The following is a 22,195-nucleotide window of genomic DNA, read 5'->3' as shown; positions in this document are numbered from 1 at the left end:
ATGCACCAAGTAGTAAGGCAGATGGTGCTGCTGACTTGCCTGGCAATAAGCTTGCTACAAATATCATATGTAAACTTGCTACAAAAGTCATATGCAAAGTGGTTTTCACATGTTAGTATTCAGGAAGCCCAGCAAACAAGGGCAGGCTGGATACATTAGGCCATGCAGCCGATAGTAGCTAGTTTTAACAGCCAATATGCAGAAATGGTCCAGGGTCTGACCCAGTAGTAGCAAGCAAGACCATTTTCTAGTCTGCAGGCACCAAACCTCACAGGCAACTTTGCAGATCAGCCAGATCAACATGCAATATCTGTTTCCCTGTCTTCAGCCTAGCTTTAAAGGCCATTGTCTGAACTGCCAAGTCATCTAACTCTTGGTGCCCCCATGACTCACCTGTATTTGCACATAGTCCCATACTTCTCGCAAGTTCTTCTTATCTTCATTCAAAGGGTTATAATTTTCAATCAGATCTTTAACTATGTGGGACAACTCTTCTTTCAGCTGTCAAGAAAAAAAGAGGCAGGAGAGTTAGATTAGTCAATTCCTTGTAGCCTTTTCTTTGGGACTTAGAATACATATATGAAGCTTCAGTCACTCTAAAAAGCTAACTGCAATAAGTAATAAGTTAAGGACAGCAGCTTTGCCGCTGCAGCAGCCAAAGCACCAGTACTTCCCAGAAAGTCCTTGCCCAGGCACAGGGAAGGGCTTCAAGCCTGATGAGCCGTAAGGAAACAGAACCAGGTATAGTTATCCTGCTAAGACACAGACTGAACTGCCTGCCCCAGACAAGAGAGATGTGCAAGATAAGTGTAAGCTGAAGGACAACATTGCCTTAAGGACTCACAAAAAATGTGTTCCTAACTGTGTACTGCCAGCAAAACTCTGGTCAAGAATCTCAGCCACTGCAGTTCATCTGCACTGCTCAGGGAAGGTATGAGTCACTCTCCTGCTGCTGTATGCAGCTGGGTTTACTGACAAACAGTTGGTGGAAACTCGCCTTTTTCACAAGGCCTTGAATTGCCTCTCGTCAGACTCCTACAACTTCTGTTTCTGTATTAAGACAGGAAGTATTACAACTATCTAAACTGCTCATTAACAGTCTTATCACAAAGCTCAGGTGTATCAAATCATCCCTACAACCCCATTCCTTATCCAGAGACATTTACAACACCTTTCAGTTCGATAAGAGGTGCAAGCTACACCTGGCAGACTCTTTCACCTTCTTCCTCCCACCTCCTTCTGAAGCTCTTCTTCACCAGCCTGTACATGATGACAGCTCTTACTGCTAAGGACAGACCCAGATAACAAGAAGTTGGAAAAAAGTGTCATCAGACTACCTGAGGGATGGGATAGAGTTACATCAGACTAAGGACTAGGATGTTCCCATCCTATACATTACCTGTTTGACTGGGGTACCACAGCATATTTCAAATCAGTGGAAATGGTTTTTCCCTTTTCTTCTACTATTAAGCATGGTAAATGACCACAGCAAACCCCAGGACACTCAGCCAGAGGAAACACTTCCTACTGTTAAGAAAAGCTTTTCTACATCACCAACTCTTCTTCCTAGGAAAATTGGAGCTCAGTTCACTAGGATCAGCTATGTCAGGCCAGACAGATGGGAGGTGCATGATCTTTCTTCTCATGATGTCTAGCTCTTCCCCTTTTAATTACTTCGCTTCCCCTTTTCCTTCCCTTCAAATTGAGGCAACCTGACCTGGTTCTCACTAATGAGATTGGCCTTGGCTTCTGCCATAAGCCTTATCAGTTACTGAACCTCTGAGTTCCCACCCTCACCCCTCCCGCACACTGCTGCTCCACATGCAGAGGGAGGGAAAGAGAGCTGGATTTGTTTTCCTACCCTGGGCCTATCTAGTCCCTTAGCTACTAGGTCAGATGGAGCCAAGTGTCACTTCTGCAAGAATCCCAGGCAGGGCTTCTGTTCTCCATCCCAGGACCCCACCACAAGCAAAGACAAGACTTGAATCTGGTGACCCCAATCACAGCTGCATAGGGAAGCTGTATGTCGGTTATTCCCCTACTCTTATACAAGAACAGGCAAGAGGTCTTGCAAACAGCGCTGGTTTCAAAAAGTGAGGCATTTCAGCTAGAGAAAAACTCAGGCATTCCTACATGTTTCAGAAAGTAATCTGAGAAAGGGAGAATATTACGCAAACAATAGCACAGCTCTGGAGAGCACACACACAGCCAGCTTGCTCATGAGTTTAACCAGCAGAGCAGCCCAAAGGGAAAACACAGGCACCTGCAGCTGTTCACCCTTAGGTACCTGGCAGAGTAAAACAAAGAGCAACAAGCTAGAAGGGATTATGGAACCCTTAGACAGGCTTTCAACATCTCCACCATCTTCACCCATTTAAGGCCTGTCAGGACTCAGTGCTTTGTGAGACATTCAATGCTCCAGGAAAAGCCACAGACCACTGCCAGAAAGCAGCAAGGCTGTCAGTCTCCCCTTCACATGGGCTTACTGAAGAGGGAGATGGAGAAAGCTGAATGCCAGAGGCAAGAGCCTGGGTCTTCAATCCCAGTCTTGATCACAGAATGAATTGTGCAGGCTTCTTCCACTGTCAGTCATCTATCCTGTTCCCTCTGTCAGACTCAAGCTAGACTCTTCCTCCAGCATTTATTAGCATCTAGCCTGCACACAAAAATAGGCTCAAAAAACCTGGAGGGAGCTCTCCCCACCTAGTCACTTCAGATTCGTAAACTCATGCATAGTCTATAGCTCCAGACAAGTCATTGCACAAAAATCACCCAAGCCTGTTTGCTTCAAACAATAGCTAGCAAGTAGGACTATTCCCAAAACATCACTGCTCTCCTTCACTCCAAGCATTTAGAGGCAAGCTGCAGAGCACTGTGTGGACTAGGCCAAGAGAGACTTTGCCCAGGCTCTCACGTTTAGGGGCTTGTCATCCACTAGATGTAGGTGAGTAGCGACATTAGCCTCACAAAGCAGAATGCCATTTGTAACATTTGTGAAGTTAGTATTTCGTTGTCCATTAAAAAAACCCTCTCCACAGTTTCAGCCACCAGCAGACGTAGGGGAATGAATGTTGCATCAACATCCTCCCAGTAGTACTGGGCAATTCCAGTCTGAAGGGGCATTCCTCTAACAATGCTCATGGCAGAGGCAAAGCAGCAGCCTTCCTGTCAGAGGCTTGGCCTTTTAGTTATGCCAACTTTATTTCAATATACTGTCACATGTCAGGGTGGAGGGGATTTTGACACCGAAAAGAAGCAGATATTCCAATAACATCAAGCGAACCTGTAGAAATAAATACTTGAGTTACAAGAAGTGGAGGAGCAAGCACCAACTTGCTGCATCCTGGATCCAAAATCCTTTCCCTCACTCTGTTATTCCTTGTTTCATATCTAACCAAGTTCCCAAAGTCAGAAAGAAATAAACACAAAGAACACAATACACATCTAGGGACTGGATCTTGAGCAGTTTCAGTGTGCTTCACTGTGCTCCGAGCTGCCCTGGGATGACGCACACCAAGTGAAGCAGAGCGACATGCACTGAAGCGCAGCCTCAAACCAGTGTGCTGGAGGTTCCAGCCAAGACCTTCCTCAAACAGTTTTTCTTAGCACTTTAGGCTGGCACTTTGGAGGACCCCTGAAATAGGAGGGCTCTAACAAAAAGCTTTTCCGTGGATTCTGTTCACTGAGGACTGAACAGGAGCATCTGTTCAAAGCCCAGCTTCCCTGACCGTTCTGTCAGATCTATACAAGTGATGATGTCAGTCACACCAGCTCCCAGGGCTGTGCAGAATAACCCCCAGCACTTTAATCTCTCCCAGGTCTGACTGAGGTTTAAATGAAAAGCTACAGCTTAAAAGCTAGAGTTTATTTTAGAGCAGAGTGACAACTTGAGGAGAAATAACAGAGGTACAGAATTTCATGGTCTGAAAAGTCATATTTCCCAATCACAGGGGAATGCCCATCCCCACAGCTCCTCCCTGTATTAATCAGAGCTGTTGAGAATCAGCAGCTCGTTTAAAGCTGCATCTTTACACACCTGTTAGCCAACATTTTATTTTCTCCTTCAGCTTCAGTCAGCCCAAAGAGCAAGCTACATTCACACCACATCTGGCAAGGAACCCAGGCAACAGCTGTTCAGAGTCACCACAGCCACTTACACAAAGCTCATATCCGTTAGGCTCATGGAAGGCACCTTCCCTCTGCTTCCAAACTACTCCACCAGGTCCCATCCATAACTTCCTCAACTATCTGTTTTCTGTAACTGCCTAGCTGAAGGGCTGGCTTAGGAGGAACAAGCACAGCCATACAGTGGTATAGATATACAGTTATGCAGCAAAGGACAGGTTATCCACAACTGGTACCAGAAGCCAGTAGTGACCCCACAGTTATAACTTGTGACTGCATGTCTGTGGCTCCCAGTTTAGCCAGGATGGGTTGTTGCAATGCACTTAGGTAGCTCAAGAATTATTCCCTTTACACTACCAAGCCTGTTGGAGCTCTAGAAGCATACACTGTGAAACTGCATTCCTGACAAAGAGATCCACTTCAAAATATTAAACCACTTGTTTTTAAGCTCCAGTTGTAGAACAGGAACCGTCAGATATTTGGGTTTGCTCTTGGAGAAAGAGGAGAGCTCTTGCAAGGAGAGTTTTGTACAGATGCAGAAACACCGAAAGCACAGAACAAGATGGTACAAGGAGGTAGACCAGTCCTAAAAGCGCTTAGGCTGGTAACTCCTCAAGGCAGCAGTGATGGCAACATGGTAGTAACCACTGCTAATACATGCCCAAATAGTTGTCTACAGCAGGATCAAGAGGAGGAAGTGCAGTCTACAGCCTTTCAGGATTTTCTTTTTGCTGTTCCCACCACCCAAAAATAAAGCCTGCATACCAAACAGAGCTTCATATTACTTGAGAAAGCAGCACTACTGAGGCAGATACAGAAAAAGCAAACTGCCCAGCAAAGCTGCTGAGTGTGGGTAGAGGAAAGGAGAATCCAGTTATGCCTGCTAGTTATAGCCCAGTTTGGAAGAAAGAATTTCTAGATGTCTCCTGTTTTCCTAAGCCAAGACCAAGGAAAAGATACACAGTAAGAAATACTTACCGTTTCTTTCTGGAAGTAGATGACCAGTCCAGCAGCAACCTGAGTTATGAGGATTATCATCAGGCAGGTGAAGTACTGGAAACCAAAAAGAAACCTTTAGAAAAGTCTGTACGTAATAGCACAAGTTTAATAAGGTTTCATATACAAGAGAAATCACAACATTGAGCTAACACCTTTTGTGCTTGCAGACAAACTGCTATCAGCAACGCTCTTCCTGGGAAAAGGCTTACATACAAGCATCCACATCAGGCCAGTGCACTTCAGCACTTCTCCCAGCAGGCCAAAAGGAAGACTGCAGGAGGGAGAGGGCTTACGAGCACTGTCTGCATATGTCATTCCAACTGGGACTCCCTTTCCCATCTCCAGCTCCATTCCCAGACCACTCTGGCCTCCATCAGTTGGACTCTGCCTATCCCAAACCTCAACAAAAAAACAGAGTCAATTTTACAAACCTAGTTCTTTAAAACTGTTTTTAAAGTCAATTACCTTTTTAAAAATTGCTATTCTACTTGTTTGAGGATCTAAATTTAAGATTCACCAGCAAACTGCTGAGGTTACTTTTAAACGATGGCAGCTACTACCGTTACACTAGGAGATGCCCCAGGACACACAATGTGTGCAATATTTGGGTTCCTATATACATGTGCTCTGAATAAGCCCAAGTCAAGTAGCAGGCTGAGGTGTATGAAGCTAGTGCCATCTCATCCATCACAGCCAGAAAACTTCCTATAGATGAACTATTTGAAGAGAAGTCCTGACATACAGGACATTCCTAGTTGAGTCTCTCTTGACTCTTACACTTTCCACAGAAGCTGAACTTTGTAGCACGGCAGGACGCTGTTATTCTTCCAGTTCTCTTTCACTGTGCTACCAACTGCGAAGTCAGGGCAAGGGGGACAGGGTACAGAGTCACTAGAGACACTTGCAGTTGGCAGTCCTGAACTCACTATGTGCAGAAAGTGTCAGTGACATCCTCTCTCATTTCACAGAGCTATCATCTCAGTAGTCTCTGAAGTGCCCTGCTGCAGTCTGTTGACTGCTGGAGAATTTAACATGTGCAAATTAAGAAATAGATCTAAGTTGACCTAGCAAAGTACTATCCCCAGGAGACCAGAGATCCAGCTACAATTCAACAGATATTTCGCAGGAGAGTTATTAAACAGCATGAATACTCTCACCAGACCCAAGAGACATCGAATTTCATTGACTGCTCCAAGACAGCCCAGGAACCCCATGAGCATGGTGAGTGCCCCAACACCGATGAGAATGTATGCACCAGTCTTCAGGGAGGAAGATGACGTCTCTGTGGGAGCCATGAGAGGGAACAACATTAGCTACTGACAAAAACTTCATCTGCCATCACCATTTATAGAGCTGTGTCCCTATCTCCTGGTAACTGTCTTTTGTCTTCAACAAAGGGACTGCACACAGGTGTGCTGAACATGGTGACAGAAGGCTGCTTCTGGGTGTCTTCTGATTGAAGGTAGCCTTTCAAAGCCAGCCTGCAGGTCTCCAGAGCCTGGAAGACTCAAGGTCACTTGAAACAAATGAACCTTTTTTGGAGAAAGTTAGCTGCTTATTGGAATTTTACTCCCTCATGAAAGCACTCTGAGTGAGAAGAAGATAAAGGATGTTCTACTCTACAACTACTACCTATTTGCTTGAATTCCCTTTCCCATCTTCCCATAAGCTTTCATCCAAATTCTAAAACCCCTTTTTGGATCATCTTTTCACTTTATTCTTTGTTCTAGCCATTCTGTTTTTACTTATCCAGTTATGGTCAACAGTGGGACACACTAACTCTGTGGAGTGAAACATGAAACAAGAGCTACAGCTAGTGTTGAGCACAGATGATGTGACAAGTTACTTGACAAGTCAGCGTTGAATGACTTGAAGCCAGGTACTTACTGAAGGCTGTTGCAGGACCTATGAATGACCCCCTGCAAACAGATGCTATTCTAAGATCAAAACAGATATCATGCCCAAATTAGCTACTTTTACAAAACATCCTCGCTATCCTCCTGCTTTTGTCTGGACTGACTGTGCTCTTGAATGCTCAATAGTTTTTCAGCTAAGTTAGGTCGCATTATTTCAGCCATGCTGGTGCTCTCAGCCCTCTCCCCTCACCATTTAGTACTGCGAGTAACAAGAAACAAGTGCTTACAATTGAGTTGGTCACTGGACTGTTTCTTGTAGGATAGGATTGGAGAGAGCAAGTACGACAGCATAAAAGTTGAAGAGATACTGTCTAGAAATAGTAACTAGAAACCTCATTTATCATTAAGAGACATTCTTAAATCTGAAAGTTACACATTGTAGGGGAATTCTGGATGTCCAGTGATTAATGAAAATACATTTTTAGAGCTCAGCATTTAGTTTCCTGAACAGAAGTCCCAGGAGGCAAGCTTACTCTGAGCTCCTTCTGAAAGAGTAATCATCCATCATCATTAAAAGAGTAATCATCCAGACTAATACTCTCCCACCTCATACATATCTCCCCCCACTTCTGATACTGGTCACCAGCTTCCAAAGCCTTTTCCCTAGAACAAAGTTCACATATCAAAAAGTGAACCAGATCCATTCGCTACACAGGTCATTTCATCCTTGATTAATTTCCAGGCCAGACTCTCTCTGGCTGGACATATGCCACAGAAGCCAGGATCCTACTTCCTCACCAGTCCTGTGACTCTTGCTGTGCAGATTAGGTGGTGATACTGCAAAGCATTTACTGAAGAAGCAGCCTTACAGGAGTGGCCTTCACAAGTCTATACTATTCCCTCTCAAAATTTGCTCAGCCATCATACACTAAGTGTTCAAGTGCCCAGGCTGCAGCACCTCCACAGTGCTAGAAAGCACTAAGTCAGCTTTCCATTACAAGACAGAAAAAGCTATTTCCAACTCAAAAGCCCTTTGGTGAACTGACAGCGTTCAGGAGCCACACTTGCACTTCTTATCTGCAATAGTCTTGTCTTGCAACAGAAGGCTCTGCAGGCATTCAACTCCTTGCTCTTTTCCTGTCGCTCCGTGTTTTCCTCTACACTGGGCAGGCAGCCAAGCAAGTACAACAGGCTTCTTTGGCAGCAGCTGGAGTGCCCTGCTGTGCTGAGCTTCCTCCCTGATGCCTAGGTCACTAAAGCAGAGGCAAAGAGGGGCAAGGCATGGGAAAGGAAGTGAGGGGGCAGGGAGAAAGAGCTGATTCTGGAAATCTCCAGGAAGGAAACAAAATCCTTAAATGCTCTGTTAGCAGAGATTCCAAGTAAAATGGGAAGAAGCTGAGCCAAGTTCAGGGACTTCTATCTCCACAAGTGGCTGTTACACCCAACAACCTGAGGGAACAGCTGCTGGCCCACTGGTACTAAGCACACCTCACACTGCGAGGGGTGCTGCAAACAGCCAGGCCCCAATAAGCTCCTTTTAGGTTGCATGTATTAGTTCATTTCTGCTCATGTCCCCACTTTATTAACCAACACTCCTTGTTGTGCTTCTTGACCTTCTAGTACCGCAGTAGCAAGCCAGATGCCACAGCACAAAAACAGTGCAGCAGTATTCGCATGTGCGGTATTAGCAGGGGGTATCTCTCCACCCAGCACCTTCCAAAGCCAGGCCAGAGTGCTCAGCAGGACTTGGGAGACAAAGCTCCTTGCAGAATCAGTCTAGTTGGAAAAGGGACTATGAATGCCACTAGTGTTCATTCTCTGGGGCTGCAAGCAGTGTGCACACAGCCTTACTGCAGCATCTGAGGCTGGTGCCAGACTCAGCAATTCTGGAGGTAGTGGCAACAAGTAACCAGACCCACCAAACAGAAAAGTTGTTTGAAGTCTCCTCTAGGAAAAAGTGCAAAGGAAGCAGAAACAGTGAAAGATGGAGCTGAGCTACTCATTTGGTGAAAGTCCGCTTACAGCCCTGTGAAGCCCAGACTCTGCTAAGTCAGCTCACTTTTCTATTATTGCAGAAAGCAGACTCTTTGTTAAAACTCAAGTCCTCTTCCATCAAATCCCCAAATCTACATCCTCAACTGCTTAGGAACAAATATAGTGTCTACTGTCAATGTACATGAAGCATCAATAAAACTAGGTACTTATTTTCTTTGGTATTTAAAACAGTCAAATTGAAGTAGATCAATACAGAAAACAAGTAACAGAAGCATGGAGGACTCACACAGTAAAACTGCATTAAGGGATTGGGAGTCTTTGGACCCGACGGTAATGAGGAAGCTGTTGTGGAAACTGAGTATGCAGTGAAAATAGGATGAAATACTATTCTCTATGTTTAAGATAAAATATTTGGATTGTTGGTTGAAGTGGCAATGGTCTCACTCAGTCTGACTGTGGTGTTGCAATCCACAAGATTAGGAGGAATGCTGTGTCTCCAGGGTTGCTCCCTTTCATCCTGTACCTGATAAGAGTCCCGTCTTGCTAAAGACCAGTGTTACTGCTCAGGCCACAGACCATGCACACAAGTATTGCCTTTCCTAGTCTACATAATGGTGAAACACAGCTCCAAACCAAAGTCAATTCAAAAGAAGAATGAAGATGAAGAAACATAGGCTTACGTAGAACCGCAATGAAACTGGTTTTGTCGGCCAGAATCCATATTCCAAACCCCAAGATGACAGCCCCCAGGATCTGAAAGAGCAAGAACAAAACATACATAGCTGGCTTATTAGCTTAGACAAATAAGAGGCGGCAGTCACCATTATCCATATTTCCAGACTAAAAACAATCATTCCTTTGCTGTTCCCGCCCATCTCCCCCATGGTACTCCTCCCAGAGTAAACAGGATTAGCATGACTCCAGGAAAAATGCCTCAGCCAACTGCACAGGAGCCCCAAGATCTGCTTGGCAGTCCTTCACACAGTATTTGAATAGTACCTGATGTTGTTGTATAGGAGGACCATTCAAAACAGTCTGAGGAAGAGACGCCCTGCTGCTAGAACACTGTTGTCAGAAGCAAAAGGTAAGTGCATTGCTTCTGTGAAGAACTGAAGAAGGACAAACGTATATGATTTTAAAGATTTTTTGAATAGAGAAACCCATGACTCTATGGACTCAGGCTGGGAGCCTGACAAAGGATTAGATATCTGGCAGCTGGAACCTTTCCAAAAGGGAAATCTTTGCCTTGTCAGGCTCTTATAATGTTACGGCTTCAAACCACAAATACAGAAAACCCAGCAGCAGGTTCCTTTGAACAAAGTGCTTCGTCCCTTCCAAAGCCAAGTTTAGGCATTTGCCTTGGCCCCTACTTTATGCCAGAATACCACAGCCCCTCAAGCCAACACATCTTAGCCCCAATAGAGAGTCAAGAGTTATGAAACTCCTCTATGAAACGGCCTCTGCCTTGCTCACTATACAGTTTTATCTAGGGCAAGGATTAGTAGAGCAATACATCCCTGTGAGGACTCAGCTGAACCTAATTGAGAAGTCAAGTAACACACAATTTTCCCATCTCACTTTGGAAGGTAAGGGGAAGCATGCTCTGTTTTAGCTTCCAAATATCACCATGTTTTATACTACACTGTGTTTCAGTGTAGATGACCCCAGTTCCCAAAGCAGGGTAAGAACACCACTACACCCATAATAAAGTAACTACACTGAGAAGCCTGGAAGTCTGCAGAGACTGGAAACCATTTGTGCAAATCTAAAATAGACTTTGAAGAGACATGGGAAGGACAAGAATTGCAAGTAAGATGCTTCTAGAGGACATGAACTGCAAGAAGCAGCAGCAGCAAGAGTTCAAGAAAGGATGAAGTGAAATAAATTAACAGGGCTGAAGAGAGATTGCAATTCTGCACTTCATTAGAGAATGTTCTGATACTTGGGATGCCAAACCACCACCTAAAGCGAGCTGGCAGAGAGGCTTGTATGGACAGGCATTGGCTCCACATTTTGAAAGTTTACACTATGCTTCAGCTCCTCATACAAAGAAGCTTTTCTGAGCAAAGATAAAGCCACAGTCTGAAATAAGCTGCTTGCAAGCTTTCCTGGCTTGGCAGAGGGTGCAACGTAGTTAGCTCTCAGGACAGGATTAGGAAGTCATCAAGCGAGTTCCTACCTACGAAGATGGATGGAGCATACTGACTCAGACTCAGAAAAAATGTAGCTGTTGTATCCCAGAAAAAAAAGAATTCCCCCTTGCTCCAACATGCTGCACCCACAACACACAATCTGGTGATCAAGCTAGAAAGGCCTCTTGAACGTGCAGCAGCTGTGACACCTAAAAAATTCCTCTCAAACTTGGTAGTACCCAGAACTGCTGAATTGACAGTTTGAGGCAGTCTCACATTTAAACTATAGTCTCAATAAATATTTGTCTTAACAAAGATGCAAACCAGGCATATGGGACATCTCTTTTGGTTCACTGACCCTGAAATGTCACCTAAGTTTTGCTGTTGCAGACAAAACACAGAACGGCTGCTGAGCAGAGTTTCTGGGAAGTTATTTGCTATGAGGTGCTCAAAGTATCCAAGGCCTGTTTTCACTCTGATCTTTTCTCCAGTCCACGACTTGTATGTTTGCCAGGAGCTGCTGTGGAAAACACCTCCAGGGGAAGGCAGAGAAACAACAGCCCCAGGCAGAAAACACTGTCCTATTAACAAAGGTATATTTACCTCCTAGCAGGACAGTATCTCTGCTCAGCATCTTCAGAAGTTTGCATCTCATAGCAAGGCTGCTTCTGCCACTGCCTTGGCTTCAGACCCTCCATGGAAGAAATCATGTTTGCTTTGCATGGATTTTAAGTCCTCTGCTTCATTGCTGTAAATTCCTGAAGTGGGGAAAACATGTCTCCCCTCCTCCCTCGGGGGTAGGGGGAGGTTTCACCTCCAATTTCAGCAAAATGTCCTTCCATGCCCAAGCCAGAAGGATGCAGCTCCCTCAAGGCAGGGTCAGCAGTTTCCCACAGAGAGCCAGTCAAGAGGGGCTTGGAAAAACCAAGGTGTGATGGAGCTGACTCATCTTTCTGGAAAAAGCAGCTGGTCCCAACTATCCTTCCCCAGCACTGCTTTCCTTTACACTCAGATTGTGTGAGGTGACACTGAGCCTGGCACAGGGGACAAGAAAAAGGCTCTTAAACTCCAGACTTTGCTTTAGGTAATAGCCTTCTGCTGCATTTACAGAGGGGTTAGAAGTAGGACAGTTATATATTCTAAACAAATAGTTTCCAAAGAGTGTTGAACTTGTCTCAAAGAGCTGCTTTCCCTTTAAGAAGACGCATGTGCTACGGCACATGTCTGCTAGCCAAGAAGGTAGATGTGTTAAGTTCTGATGAGAGAAACTAAGATTATACTCTAAGCTTGTGTTTTTGGTATCTTTTCTAGCAAGCAGGCAAGCAGTCCAAGTAACCTTCTTGCCTTTAATCGAAGCAGGTCAAACCCTTCCCTGAAATAAGGCTCCAAGACTGCAAAATACCACCAAGTCCCTGAACTACTTCAGCTATAGCAATTGACTTTCTCACAGACCTCAAGCTGTAGAGCAGTGCTATTTCAATGACTAACATCCAAAAAGAGTCATCAGCGTGTCTCTAAAGGTTTCAATTGCCAGCAAGGCTGAAGAACACACTTCAGACAGCTAGGGTTGGCCTGCACAGGGTGCAATTACATAGGCTCACCTCAAGGTCCAAAGCAGACACAGGGCTTCATCACCAGCATTAATGTTCATATTTACACAAGCACGCTCCTCAACAAAACTCAGCAGCTTCAGGAAACCAGCACAAGATATGAAACACCTGTCTGGGCTGAGAACTCCCAGCAACTCAACACAAGCAGTTTCTCTGCTAGATTAGTATTGCTCTACCACACTGTATAAACTCAAGAACAACCACACTCCCCTCCCTAGTTCAGACTTTGAACAACCATAGTGGAAAAACTTCTCGGGTGAACTACTTCCTATGATAGCGAGACAGTAAGGGATGCCACCTTCCTCAACATCTGGCACGTGCAAAAAGCTTGCCATCAGTCAAGACAGAAGCACACTCAAAATCTTCACTCTAGAGAAGTATCGAGCTCCACCCCAGAACACAGTGGCTTTGGAGACCTCATGTTGAGAGAGCAGCCTGAGGTGAAGATAGTGCCCATGCTGCATGGCAGGCTTAAAGAGCTCATTTAAAGCAGCTTCCCTTCAGTCAGCACAGACCTTCTCACACACAATCTGTCTTAAAGCTCTTACTCTCCAGGCCCAGCTCAGTGCACCAGACCAGCTTTCCACAAGAGGGAGAGGGGCAGTAGAGTAGGTTTGGAGCAGGGTGTGCACAAGACAAAGAACATCTGCTTCCCATCACTTGCCACGCAGTGAGGAGTGCTCAAGCCTCCTCAGCATCCACAGAAGGATTCAGAGCCTGCCATCCTACCAGTCTCACAAAATTTAGGAAAATGCAGCGCAGATGTGGGTCAGCCCAACAAAGCAGCTCAACTCTACCTCCTGAGAGCACATCTATCCCCACAGGCTGCCTGCAACCATGGCTCAGCAAAGAAGGGAGGGAAAGGCAATGTGGAATAGAGATACCACAATAACAATTGACAGCAAAAACAGTGACACTATTGTAAGGCACTGTAGCATATCAGGCTGTCATCCCCTTTCCTCATACGCTAGGCTGGCTTTCTTGAAGAGAACTTTCTCTGTACAGAGATTAGCTTATGAACTTGGACCTAGGTTTAGGCATAAAGAAAAACTAGCCAGTGCCCAGGTACTGGGTTTCAGTAAGACTCAAACACTGCCTTAACAAATACAGCTCTGCTTACCAGGGTAGACTAGTTGTTATATGCTGCTTAGAATCTATCACCTCTTCAAGAGAGGAAATAGCCTGAATATTAATGCCATCAGAGGAGTCCTGCACTAACAGGGGGACAGGGCTGGACTCAGCTGGATTTTTCCTATTTTTAAAGTGGACTGAATCGTACTCTGGAAGTCCCAGTAGCACTTGAAAAAACTCTCCTCTCCCCTCTCTCCCAAGAACCTTCCCCATGGATGCTCTGAGCACCTCTGACTTTGGGCTGATAGACCACAGCTAACTACTCTTAGGATGGAAGCAAAATGCAAAGAGCGAGCACAGTAGGCCAAGGAAAACCAGATCCAGATGTGCCTCAAGTTCATTCCGTGTGCTAGCAGCACAGTACAGCCATGCAGGAAGCTGTGTGCAGGGACAGAGACCAGAAAGCTGTGCTCACCTTATCATGCTCCAGTTCGCTCTCTTCTCCCCCAGCCTGACCTTTCCTTCTCCTTACACGCTGCACAAGTGTAACAATATCTGACAGGCTATTCCTTGCTGAAATGTGAAAAGCTGAAACCTTGTACATCCCCACTACACAATTCCATGGAAGTAGGCATCACCAACAGTATGATCATCACCAACACCGTCCACATGACACAAAATATCTAAGCTTCAAAAAGGGATACATGCAAGAATGTGTGTGGCCCTCCCAGACCCATTCTGTTCCAAAAGGAGTTCATCTTTTGCTAAGCCTCACACTTGAAAATAACTGCACCCAGTGGGCTGCTTCATTTCCCCAGACAAGCCTGCCCCAGTCTGCCCCACCTCCCAACTCCATTTCAAACTTGGACTAATTCATCTCGTTAAAAATCAAAACCAGCCGTTGGGACTCAAACAAAATTAGAGTTGTTCTTTGAAGCCTGCCTGGCCTATTTAGGAGGGCACTGCCATTACTTGGCAGGTTTTGTAGCTTTGCTGCTCAGGGATAGTTCAGCTGCTGCTCCAGATGTGTCAGAGAAAGTAGTTACAACTACTTTCCTTCCAGAAAGAACCTATAACTCCTCTTTCCCTTTCCAGTGCAGGAAGGGAGCTGCATGCATTGGAGACCACAGGTGGGTTCTGGGAGCAGAGCTGCTCAGCACACCTGAGACACACACAGCAGCTCTGACATCCCTGAGCTTCAGGGATTCCCTCCCTCCTTCCAAAACTGTGGCCATTTTATTCAGTGAATACGCTGGGCCAACATCCATCAAAAACCACTTTCCAGCTAGTTTTGGTCCAGGCCTTCCTTTCTACTCCACAGATGCCCACAATACTTACAAGGAACAGGAGATTGAAGAGGAAGAGGAAGTACTTGGTGACTTTTAGGCAGCCAGACCCCATCTTCTTTCACTTATGGGACCTAAGGGGAAAACAGACAGACAACCAGTTATGTTACAGACAGGTCCTCTGGGCAACTTCAGAGCAACACCCTTATCCTGTGCAGAGCTCTGGATCATCTGAGGGAGCCTCAGAGCATATGCACAGATAGCATGTCTTCCACAGAATACCCAAGTTGCCTTTTCAGGACAGCAAAACAGGACACTGTTGTCACTACAGACACAGCCAAGAGGGCTACCAGCAGTTCCAAAAGAGATTTAATAACAAATACACTGCTAATTCCACCACTATTTATACAGACTTTGCAATAGTAGCATCAGCCAAAACACCAACTCTAGTTACTACTCCTGGTGGTAAAAAGTGATGCAAGCTACTTCAATTGACACCGAAGAGCTCAGAAGCTCAAAAAAAGTCCCACAAACCAATCCCACTGCTGAAATGAGCCTCCTCCTGGGGAAGCAGCACAGCTGAGCAACACATGAGGACTGGTGGGGGAACATCTCAGAGATCAAGAGAGTACAAGAGAGAGACAGAGCTCCTGGAGTAAGTCCACTGGATTCACTGGCAAAAAAGATGATTAAGGGACCAGAGCGTCTCTCTTATGAGGATAGACGGAGACAGCTGGGCCTGTTCAGCCTCGAGAAGAGGCAACTGAGAGGTGACCTTATCAATGTCTATAAGTATCTGAAAGGAGGGTTGCAAGAAGATGGATCAAGGCTCTTCTGGGTGTTGCCAAGCAGAAGGATAGGAGACAACAGACAGAAATTGATGCACAGGAAGTTTCACCTGAAGGTGAGGAAGAACTCTACAATGTGGGTGACTGCTCACTAGGACAGATTGCCCAGAGACATTGTGGCATCTCCCTCACCGGAGATATTCAAGAACTGACTGGATGCAAAATCCTGCGCAACGCGCTCTAGAATGACTCTGCTTGAGCAGGGAGGTTAGACCAAACGACCCACTGTGGTCCCTTCCAACCTTACCCATTCTGTGATTCTGTCAGCTTTCCTGCTTCTCCTTCCTTCCCCAGGCTCAGTTATGTTTCTTGCATAGGCAACAGAGTTCCTTAAAATTTGCTCTACCAAGCTCCTTGCTTGGTGCAAACATCTCCTTGCTTGCTTGCGAACAGACCATGCTGCTTTAAGAATCAACAGTCACAGGAAGAGCAATGCTAGGCTGGGGTCACCAGTCTAGCCTGGGAAGAAATAGCCCCAACAGAGAACAAGGTCAGCAGGGTTCCCTCTGCCAGCCTGGGTGTACCAATGATTACAGGAGCCCAGTATGTTCTTTTGTTTCAATCAAAGGCTTTTGCTTAATCCTATTAAATATTTAGGTTAACTCTGGAGCTAAACTGGTATGTGGGCCTTGTTATAACTGGCTAGCCTTCCCACCAAGCAATGGTCACCCTTTAACTACCAGGAGAGAGCACAAGTTTGAACTCTGTGGCTGAAGATAATACTACTGCTCTAACTGCAAGGGATGCCATAGCTAGAGACTATGCTAAGCCCATCGCTGCACAGCACCTAGAAAGATGCTACTGAGGTGGGAAAGCAGCACAGAAATATGACCTCATCCAGCTGTGCTACAGACTGATCTCAAAAATCTCATCTATATAGCAGTCACTGCACCTAAGGAGCTCTTATTGCACAGCCAGGTTAGCAACATCTGTCAGTTTTTATTTAGTTAACCCCTCATGTCAGAGTTCATAAAGCCAGCAGCACCCAAAAGTAGGTCCTTCAAATGAGCCATGGAAAGCTCCCGTAATAGTTTCTGGTGCATATGTGCACCAAATATAAAACACACAGCATTACCATTTCCAGTGTCCCTGGGTGCAGCCATCACTTGTGAGCTGGTTTTGTTCCAGCACAGATGCACTATACAACAGCTGCATCACTACCAACCTAGGAAAAGTGAGTGAAGGCTCTCTGCTAGCAGATTTCCTCCTCCTTTCCTCTTCAGGAAAAATGCTCTCTCAGGCACCAACACCTAAGACTGCACTTGAAGAGGATAACTAAGATGTAAAATTTCCCATCTACCTGGCTTGCTTACCGGCTTCACCATGAACACATCTCCTCTTAATAGCATCACAAACTGGAGCCTGGAAGTCTAATCAGAACAATGAGGCAGCCAGGACTCTAGCCGATAACGAATGTCTATCGTGAGGGTTACAAATGGTTTTCTACTCTTCAACCTAGCCAAGAACTAAGCTAGATAACCTCCTGCCCAATGCACTGGACTTCTTACCTTAAGATGCCTGGTTCCAGGTCCAATTCTTATTTTCAAACTGAAGGGGCAAGTCCCAGTAGTTGCTGACTTGCTTCCTAGCACTAAGGAATAGCCTGTGCTACCTATTTCCAACTCTACCCACACTTCTTTGATAAGTCATTTAAAGATGCCTACACTTCTTTGATAAGTCACTGATAAGTTATTTAAGCTAATTAAGTAGTCAAACAAGTTGAGAAGAGCTGTTATGGAAGAAGACATGCCTGAGGTAACAAGTGTAAAATATTGCTTTCAGGGCTCTTCTACTCCTAGCTATTTGTTAAAGGCATATCATCTTAAATGTTTATTCAAAAACTCAACAAACCCCAACTGTGCATTACAGGACTATGCACTATTCTCTTCTTTCCACAGGGTAATATATCTCTGTCATAGCTCCTAGGCATAAAGTACTTCAAAGTACAGTTTTCAAGCCAGAAGAGAAATAGGTTTTTAGAGTTTTGCTTTGAGCTTTTAAAATACTTTAGGGCCCCACATATTCAAACATTACAGATTTTCCAACTCTTCATCTGTTCTTCAGAAAGTAACTTGCTTTTGTTCACTGCGTTAATGAAACTCCCCAAAACCCTCCCTTATGAAATTGCACAAACAGCCACAAAACTAGCAACACTAGAAGCAGCAGCTCAACAAAATTTGAGAAAGGTCAGGTTTGGAAGCAGACGAGCTTGGAGTTATCACAACCAGGCATATCCACAGGCCACTCAACAGCAAAAACATGGGTTAAGTACCACAGCCACAAAGCTGCCCATTTGCCTTTTGAAATTGGTCAAGTTTTGAGCCTTAATGTCCCACAGCAACACATGCAAACGTTTAATATATTAAGTTTGCAGTTTTAAAATTCCACTGATTGTGCATAATTGTTTGTTTCTTTCTTTTCCTCTCCACCCCGACTGCTTTGACTATTTTAATCTTCCTCCCCAAGCAGCAACACCCACTCTTTTCAACAATCCTGCCTATACATGTCCAAATTTTCCCTGTCATTCTCCAGATTGATGCCACCTCTGAAGAGGAGGTCAGAAGAAACCATCAGCTTGGAGAATGGCATTTCTCCCAACCTCTCCCCATCCTGCATAAAGACATGCAGGATTATTTATGCAGTTTGCTGCTTTGAGGCACCACTGCCATAAAAACTTGGTTGCCAACACAGCTTGGTCAGCTGTTGTGTAGTTGATTCTGGGTCTTTCTTAGTTCTCCCTTCAGGTCCTGAGGCTTAAGCTAGGCTAAGTCCAGGAAGGCATCAATTGATCCAGAACCCTGGGGTTTCCCACAGGGGAGGAACAGAACAAGTCTGCACAGACTAGACTGGCATCCGGGGTTGGCTTCCTGCCTCCTCCCTCACCTCTAGCTCTCAGGTCTGTCGCTCTCCCAGCAACAGCAATGACAGCAAGACCTGTATGTAGAACAGGAGCACAAAATCCAGGACATGTGCCTGTGGAGAGGCAGGCAGAGGCCTGCTTTGTTAGCAACAGCAGGAGTCCCATCACAGGTCAGATTAACTTATTTTTTTTGCAGGAGTCTGTGATACTCCCAGCCCCCCTCCTGTAAAAGGTGACCGCAGAGAAGGACAAGTGATATGGGGAAAGTTGAACACCTCTGCCTCCTGGATCAACCACTGGCCAGAGAGGCAGGAGGGGGAAACTTCATGCACAGACATTATAACCACATGAGTCAAGGGACAGAGAGGCTAAGTTAATTTTTAATTGCAATTCTGCACTCTCAAATTAGATCCTGTATTGCCTCCACCCAGCAAGCACTGCATGCTTAGTGTTCACTGAAGTTTGAGATGTGGCTCAGGCTAGCACTGTACATGCCTGTGCCACGCAGCTCTGCCAGTAAGAGCTCAGCCCTCCTCTGCAGCACCACCCTTATGCTCACCCTGCAGGTTTCTTCCTGATGAGCTCTGGCAGCTGAAGCACCTCAGCTGCCAAGTTACCGTACAGCACAAATAAGGGGCTCATTTATGAGTGCAGTGAAAGAGAAGGAGGAAGAACCAGAAAACAAACCAGAGTACGACAGCTGTGGAAATCACCGTCTCAGTAGATTTATAAGCAAGTGCAAAGTTCACACAAACCCTCAAGGACAGCACACGTGCTCCTAAGAGCAAGGAGCTCTGCCAGTCAGCCCCAATACTCCAACTCAAGTAAAGAAGGCACATTTTAATGCATCTAAATAGCCTGAAGATGCTGCCCTCTCTTCCCCAGACCCTCTCACTTAAGGAAAAGAAATAACTGGTTACAAAGCAGCTGCAGGTTGTTTCTATGTACTTTGGCCAGTTGCTCCTCACCACCACTCCTCAGGCTCTAACATCAGGGGACATAAAACAAAAGCAGACCCTATAGGATGTGCTACAGCCAGCTTCCACCAGGCTAGGATGAGGTCAAGCCAGCACCAGATTTGGTTTTCTCAAGTTGCTATTTCCCTTACCCCCACAAACACCTCAAATGCCCTGTAAGGCTGGCACGCTGGCTCAGTTCTGCTATCCCTCCTGCCTGCTCAAGAAGAAACATCCAACTTGGCACATGCAGAGATGCAGCAGCAAGCACTGCGAACCAAGGTTCTGCAGCATACCCCCAGGCTCCTGATTCTTCGCATCTTGCATCTGATGTGGCAGGTGGGACCTCTGGGTTGAAGTCCAGCTGGTCCACTGAAGCAACCTCAGCCAATCTCATGCACTGCAAATGCTTCTTAACGAAACAGGCAACCACGACATTCCCCATGCGTACAGCCAAGCCTTACACATTGCAACAAGGTGTCTCCCTCAAGATTTTATTACCAGGTGGACGCTGAAAATCTTTAAAGTTCTCCCTGATTTAATCTCACCTCCCTCCCTTTTTTTCACACCACAACATTGACCAAGCTTATCTGGGTTCATTTGCAGACAGATTGATCAAGAAACTCTGGAGAAGGAGGAACTCCCACTGATCTACTCAGGTTGCAGAACTGGCGCTCTCTGACCAAAGTAACTAGCATTTAGGATCAGCATGTTGCTGATTCCATAAAGATGTTTATCGGTACAGTAATTTGCATGAGGTTGAGGCCATTTTGAAGGCCAGTTGCTTTCTGCAGTATTATCCCAGTCCAGAAACCAGGACCAGATTAGATGCACACCTGGCTAGCGACCCAAGAAGCCAGCTTAATAAAGAAGTTGGTCACTAAATGATCTAATCACTTCCCCTTGATCACTTTTTTCCCAGCTCCAAGCCAGACACACAGAAGAAGAGAGTGGGGAAAGGGCAGCTCAGAAAGCCACAGGACAGAAGGAAACAGGTCATTCTTTGCAGGATTCTGAGCCTTTGCACCCAGAAGCTCAGCCCCTTCTCTATCCATGCACATACAGAACAGGCATTTGGCAATAAGAAGGTCTCCCAATCACCAGTGATGAGACAGGACAGCTTCACACAACAGTACCAGTTAATGAACAATGACAGAGTTACTAAGTCTCCTGTTAACCAGGTACACCACTGCCCTCAGGGCAGAGACTGCAAGTTACAGCCACATTAACATACAAAGAATATCCTAAGGAGTTCATCTCCTTGACGTTAATATTCAGAGGCCTTGGACTTTCAGTACACCTGGGAAGTACATCTTGTCTCTGGCAAGCAAATAACCATAAAGACAATGAATGACTCAAGTCTGAATTCACTGAACTTTTCTTTAAGCTTCACTGAGATAATACCAGCTGTGTAATGACCCTGAAAACATAAACAAGATCATATTTGTTGTGGAGATTTTCCAAACAGCATCTCTTCAAAAGTTACAAAGGAAGGATTGAGGGAGAAGCTGGATCCTAAAAATGAAGGCTGCTTATTAGGGTTACCTGCTCAAACAGGCCACACTTGCAGTTGCAGAGATTATTTTTACACACACACACATATATGTGTGTGTGTGTGTATATCTCTCTGATCCAGGTACAGTTCCTTTTTGAAGGAAAGTATCAGGGCAAGGCAGAAAACTATTTCTGAATAATACAAATGTCAGAAACAGAAAAAAGAAGGTACTTGGAACAGACTCCTATCCCATGTGCTCTAGAGACAGCTGCTGTTTATCTTAAGTAGAAGCAATTGCTTTCAAGCTAGAGCAGGTGGTCTGAGGGCTAGGCAAAGAGAAAGGAGCACAGCTATATCAGGCTGCAAACTGCAGCACCACACTTAATTGTCCACAAACTTTCAACTAGCACTTCGCAGTACAGGCATGTACAGCAAGACCCTAACATTGTCTGCAAGACACCTGCAGGACAGAGATTCAAGCCTGCATGCAGTCCCACATTTCCTATCCCTGGAGTAAGGGGAGCAGATCAGAGCAACAGCCTAGAACCAAGTAGGCAAGTTAGCTGCAGTTAGCTGCAAGAAATACCACAAGATTTCTCAGGAATAGTTTCTGAGATAATGCATCAGCTCACACCGCAAAGGTAGATTTGTTCCTGGTGCATTTGTTAAGACATTAAGCTTTTCTGTTTGACTTCTGTAGCTAGTATACTGTTGTGTGAATAATTTGACTGGCAACAGTGTCCTCCAGTGAGACCCTACATTAGAAAGCACTCATAGGGGTACCTACGATGGCAGAGTTTTTTCAGCATGTTTTGTCATAGCAAGTATGTTGTGCATTTTCTAAAAAGGAAATGCATTTTTAGAAATGTACTTCTGATACTCAAGGGGAAGTGATTAGATATTTATAAACCACTATCATATTGTTAAAAAGAAACCAACCTCACAGTTCAGTATCAAAAAGC

The 22,195-nt window shown here is 45.2% G+C and overlaps 1 protein-coding gene across 4 annotated transcripts in view; it reads right to left on the bottom strand.

Moving 5' to 3' along the window:
* The window catches only part of CD82 (CD82 molecule), a 39,419-nt gene that overhangs the window by 4,896 nt on the left and 12,328 nt on the right, over positions 1-22,195 (bottom strand). For all 4 annotated transcript variants that reach the window (XM_032691588.1, XM_032691587.1, XM_032691590.1 and 1 more), the window contains exons 2-6: positions 15,127-15,208; positions 9,656-9,728; positions 6,282-6,406; positions 5,104-5,178; positions 394-501 (exon numbers count right to left, since the gene is read on the bottom strand). In XM_032691588.1, coding sequence (XP_032547479.1) covers positions 394-501; positions 5,104-5,178; positions 6,282-6,406; positions 9,656-9,728; positions 15,127-15,189 — 444 coding nt within the window. In that variant the 5' untranslated portion in view covers positions 15,190-15,208. The remainder of the gene's footprint in view (positions 1-393; positions 502-5,103; positions 5,179-6,281; positions 6,407-9,655; positions 9,729-15,126; positions 15,209-22,195) is intronic.

The sequence above is a fragment of the Chiroxiphia lanceolata genome, chromosome 6 (genome assembly GCF_009829145.1).
Source record: "Chiroxiphia lanceolata isolate bChiLan1 chromosome 6, bChiLan1.pri, whole genome shotgun sequence".
Taxonomy (NCBI): domain Eukaryota; kingdom Metazoa; phylum Chordata; class Aves; order Passeriformes; family Pipridae; genus Chiroxiphia; species Chiroxiphia lanceolata.
This window is presented reverse-complemented; position numbering and strand designations above follow the sequence as displayed.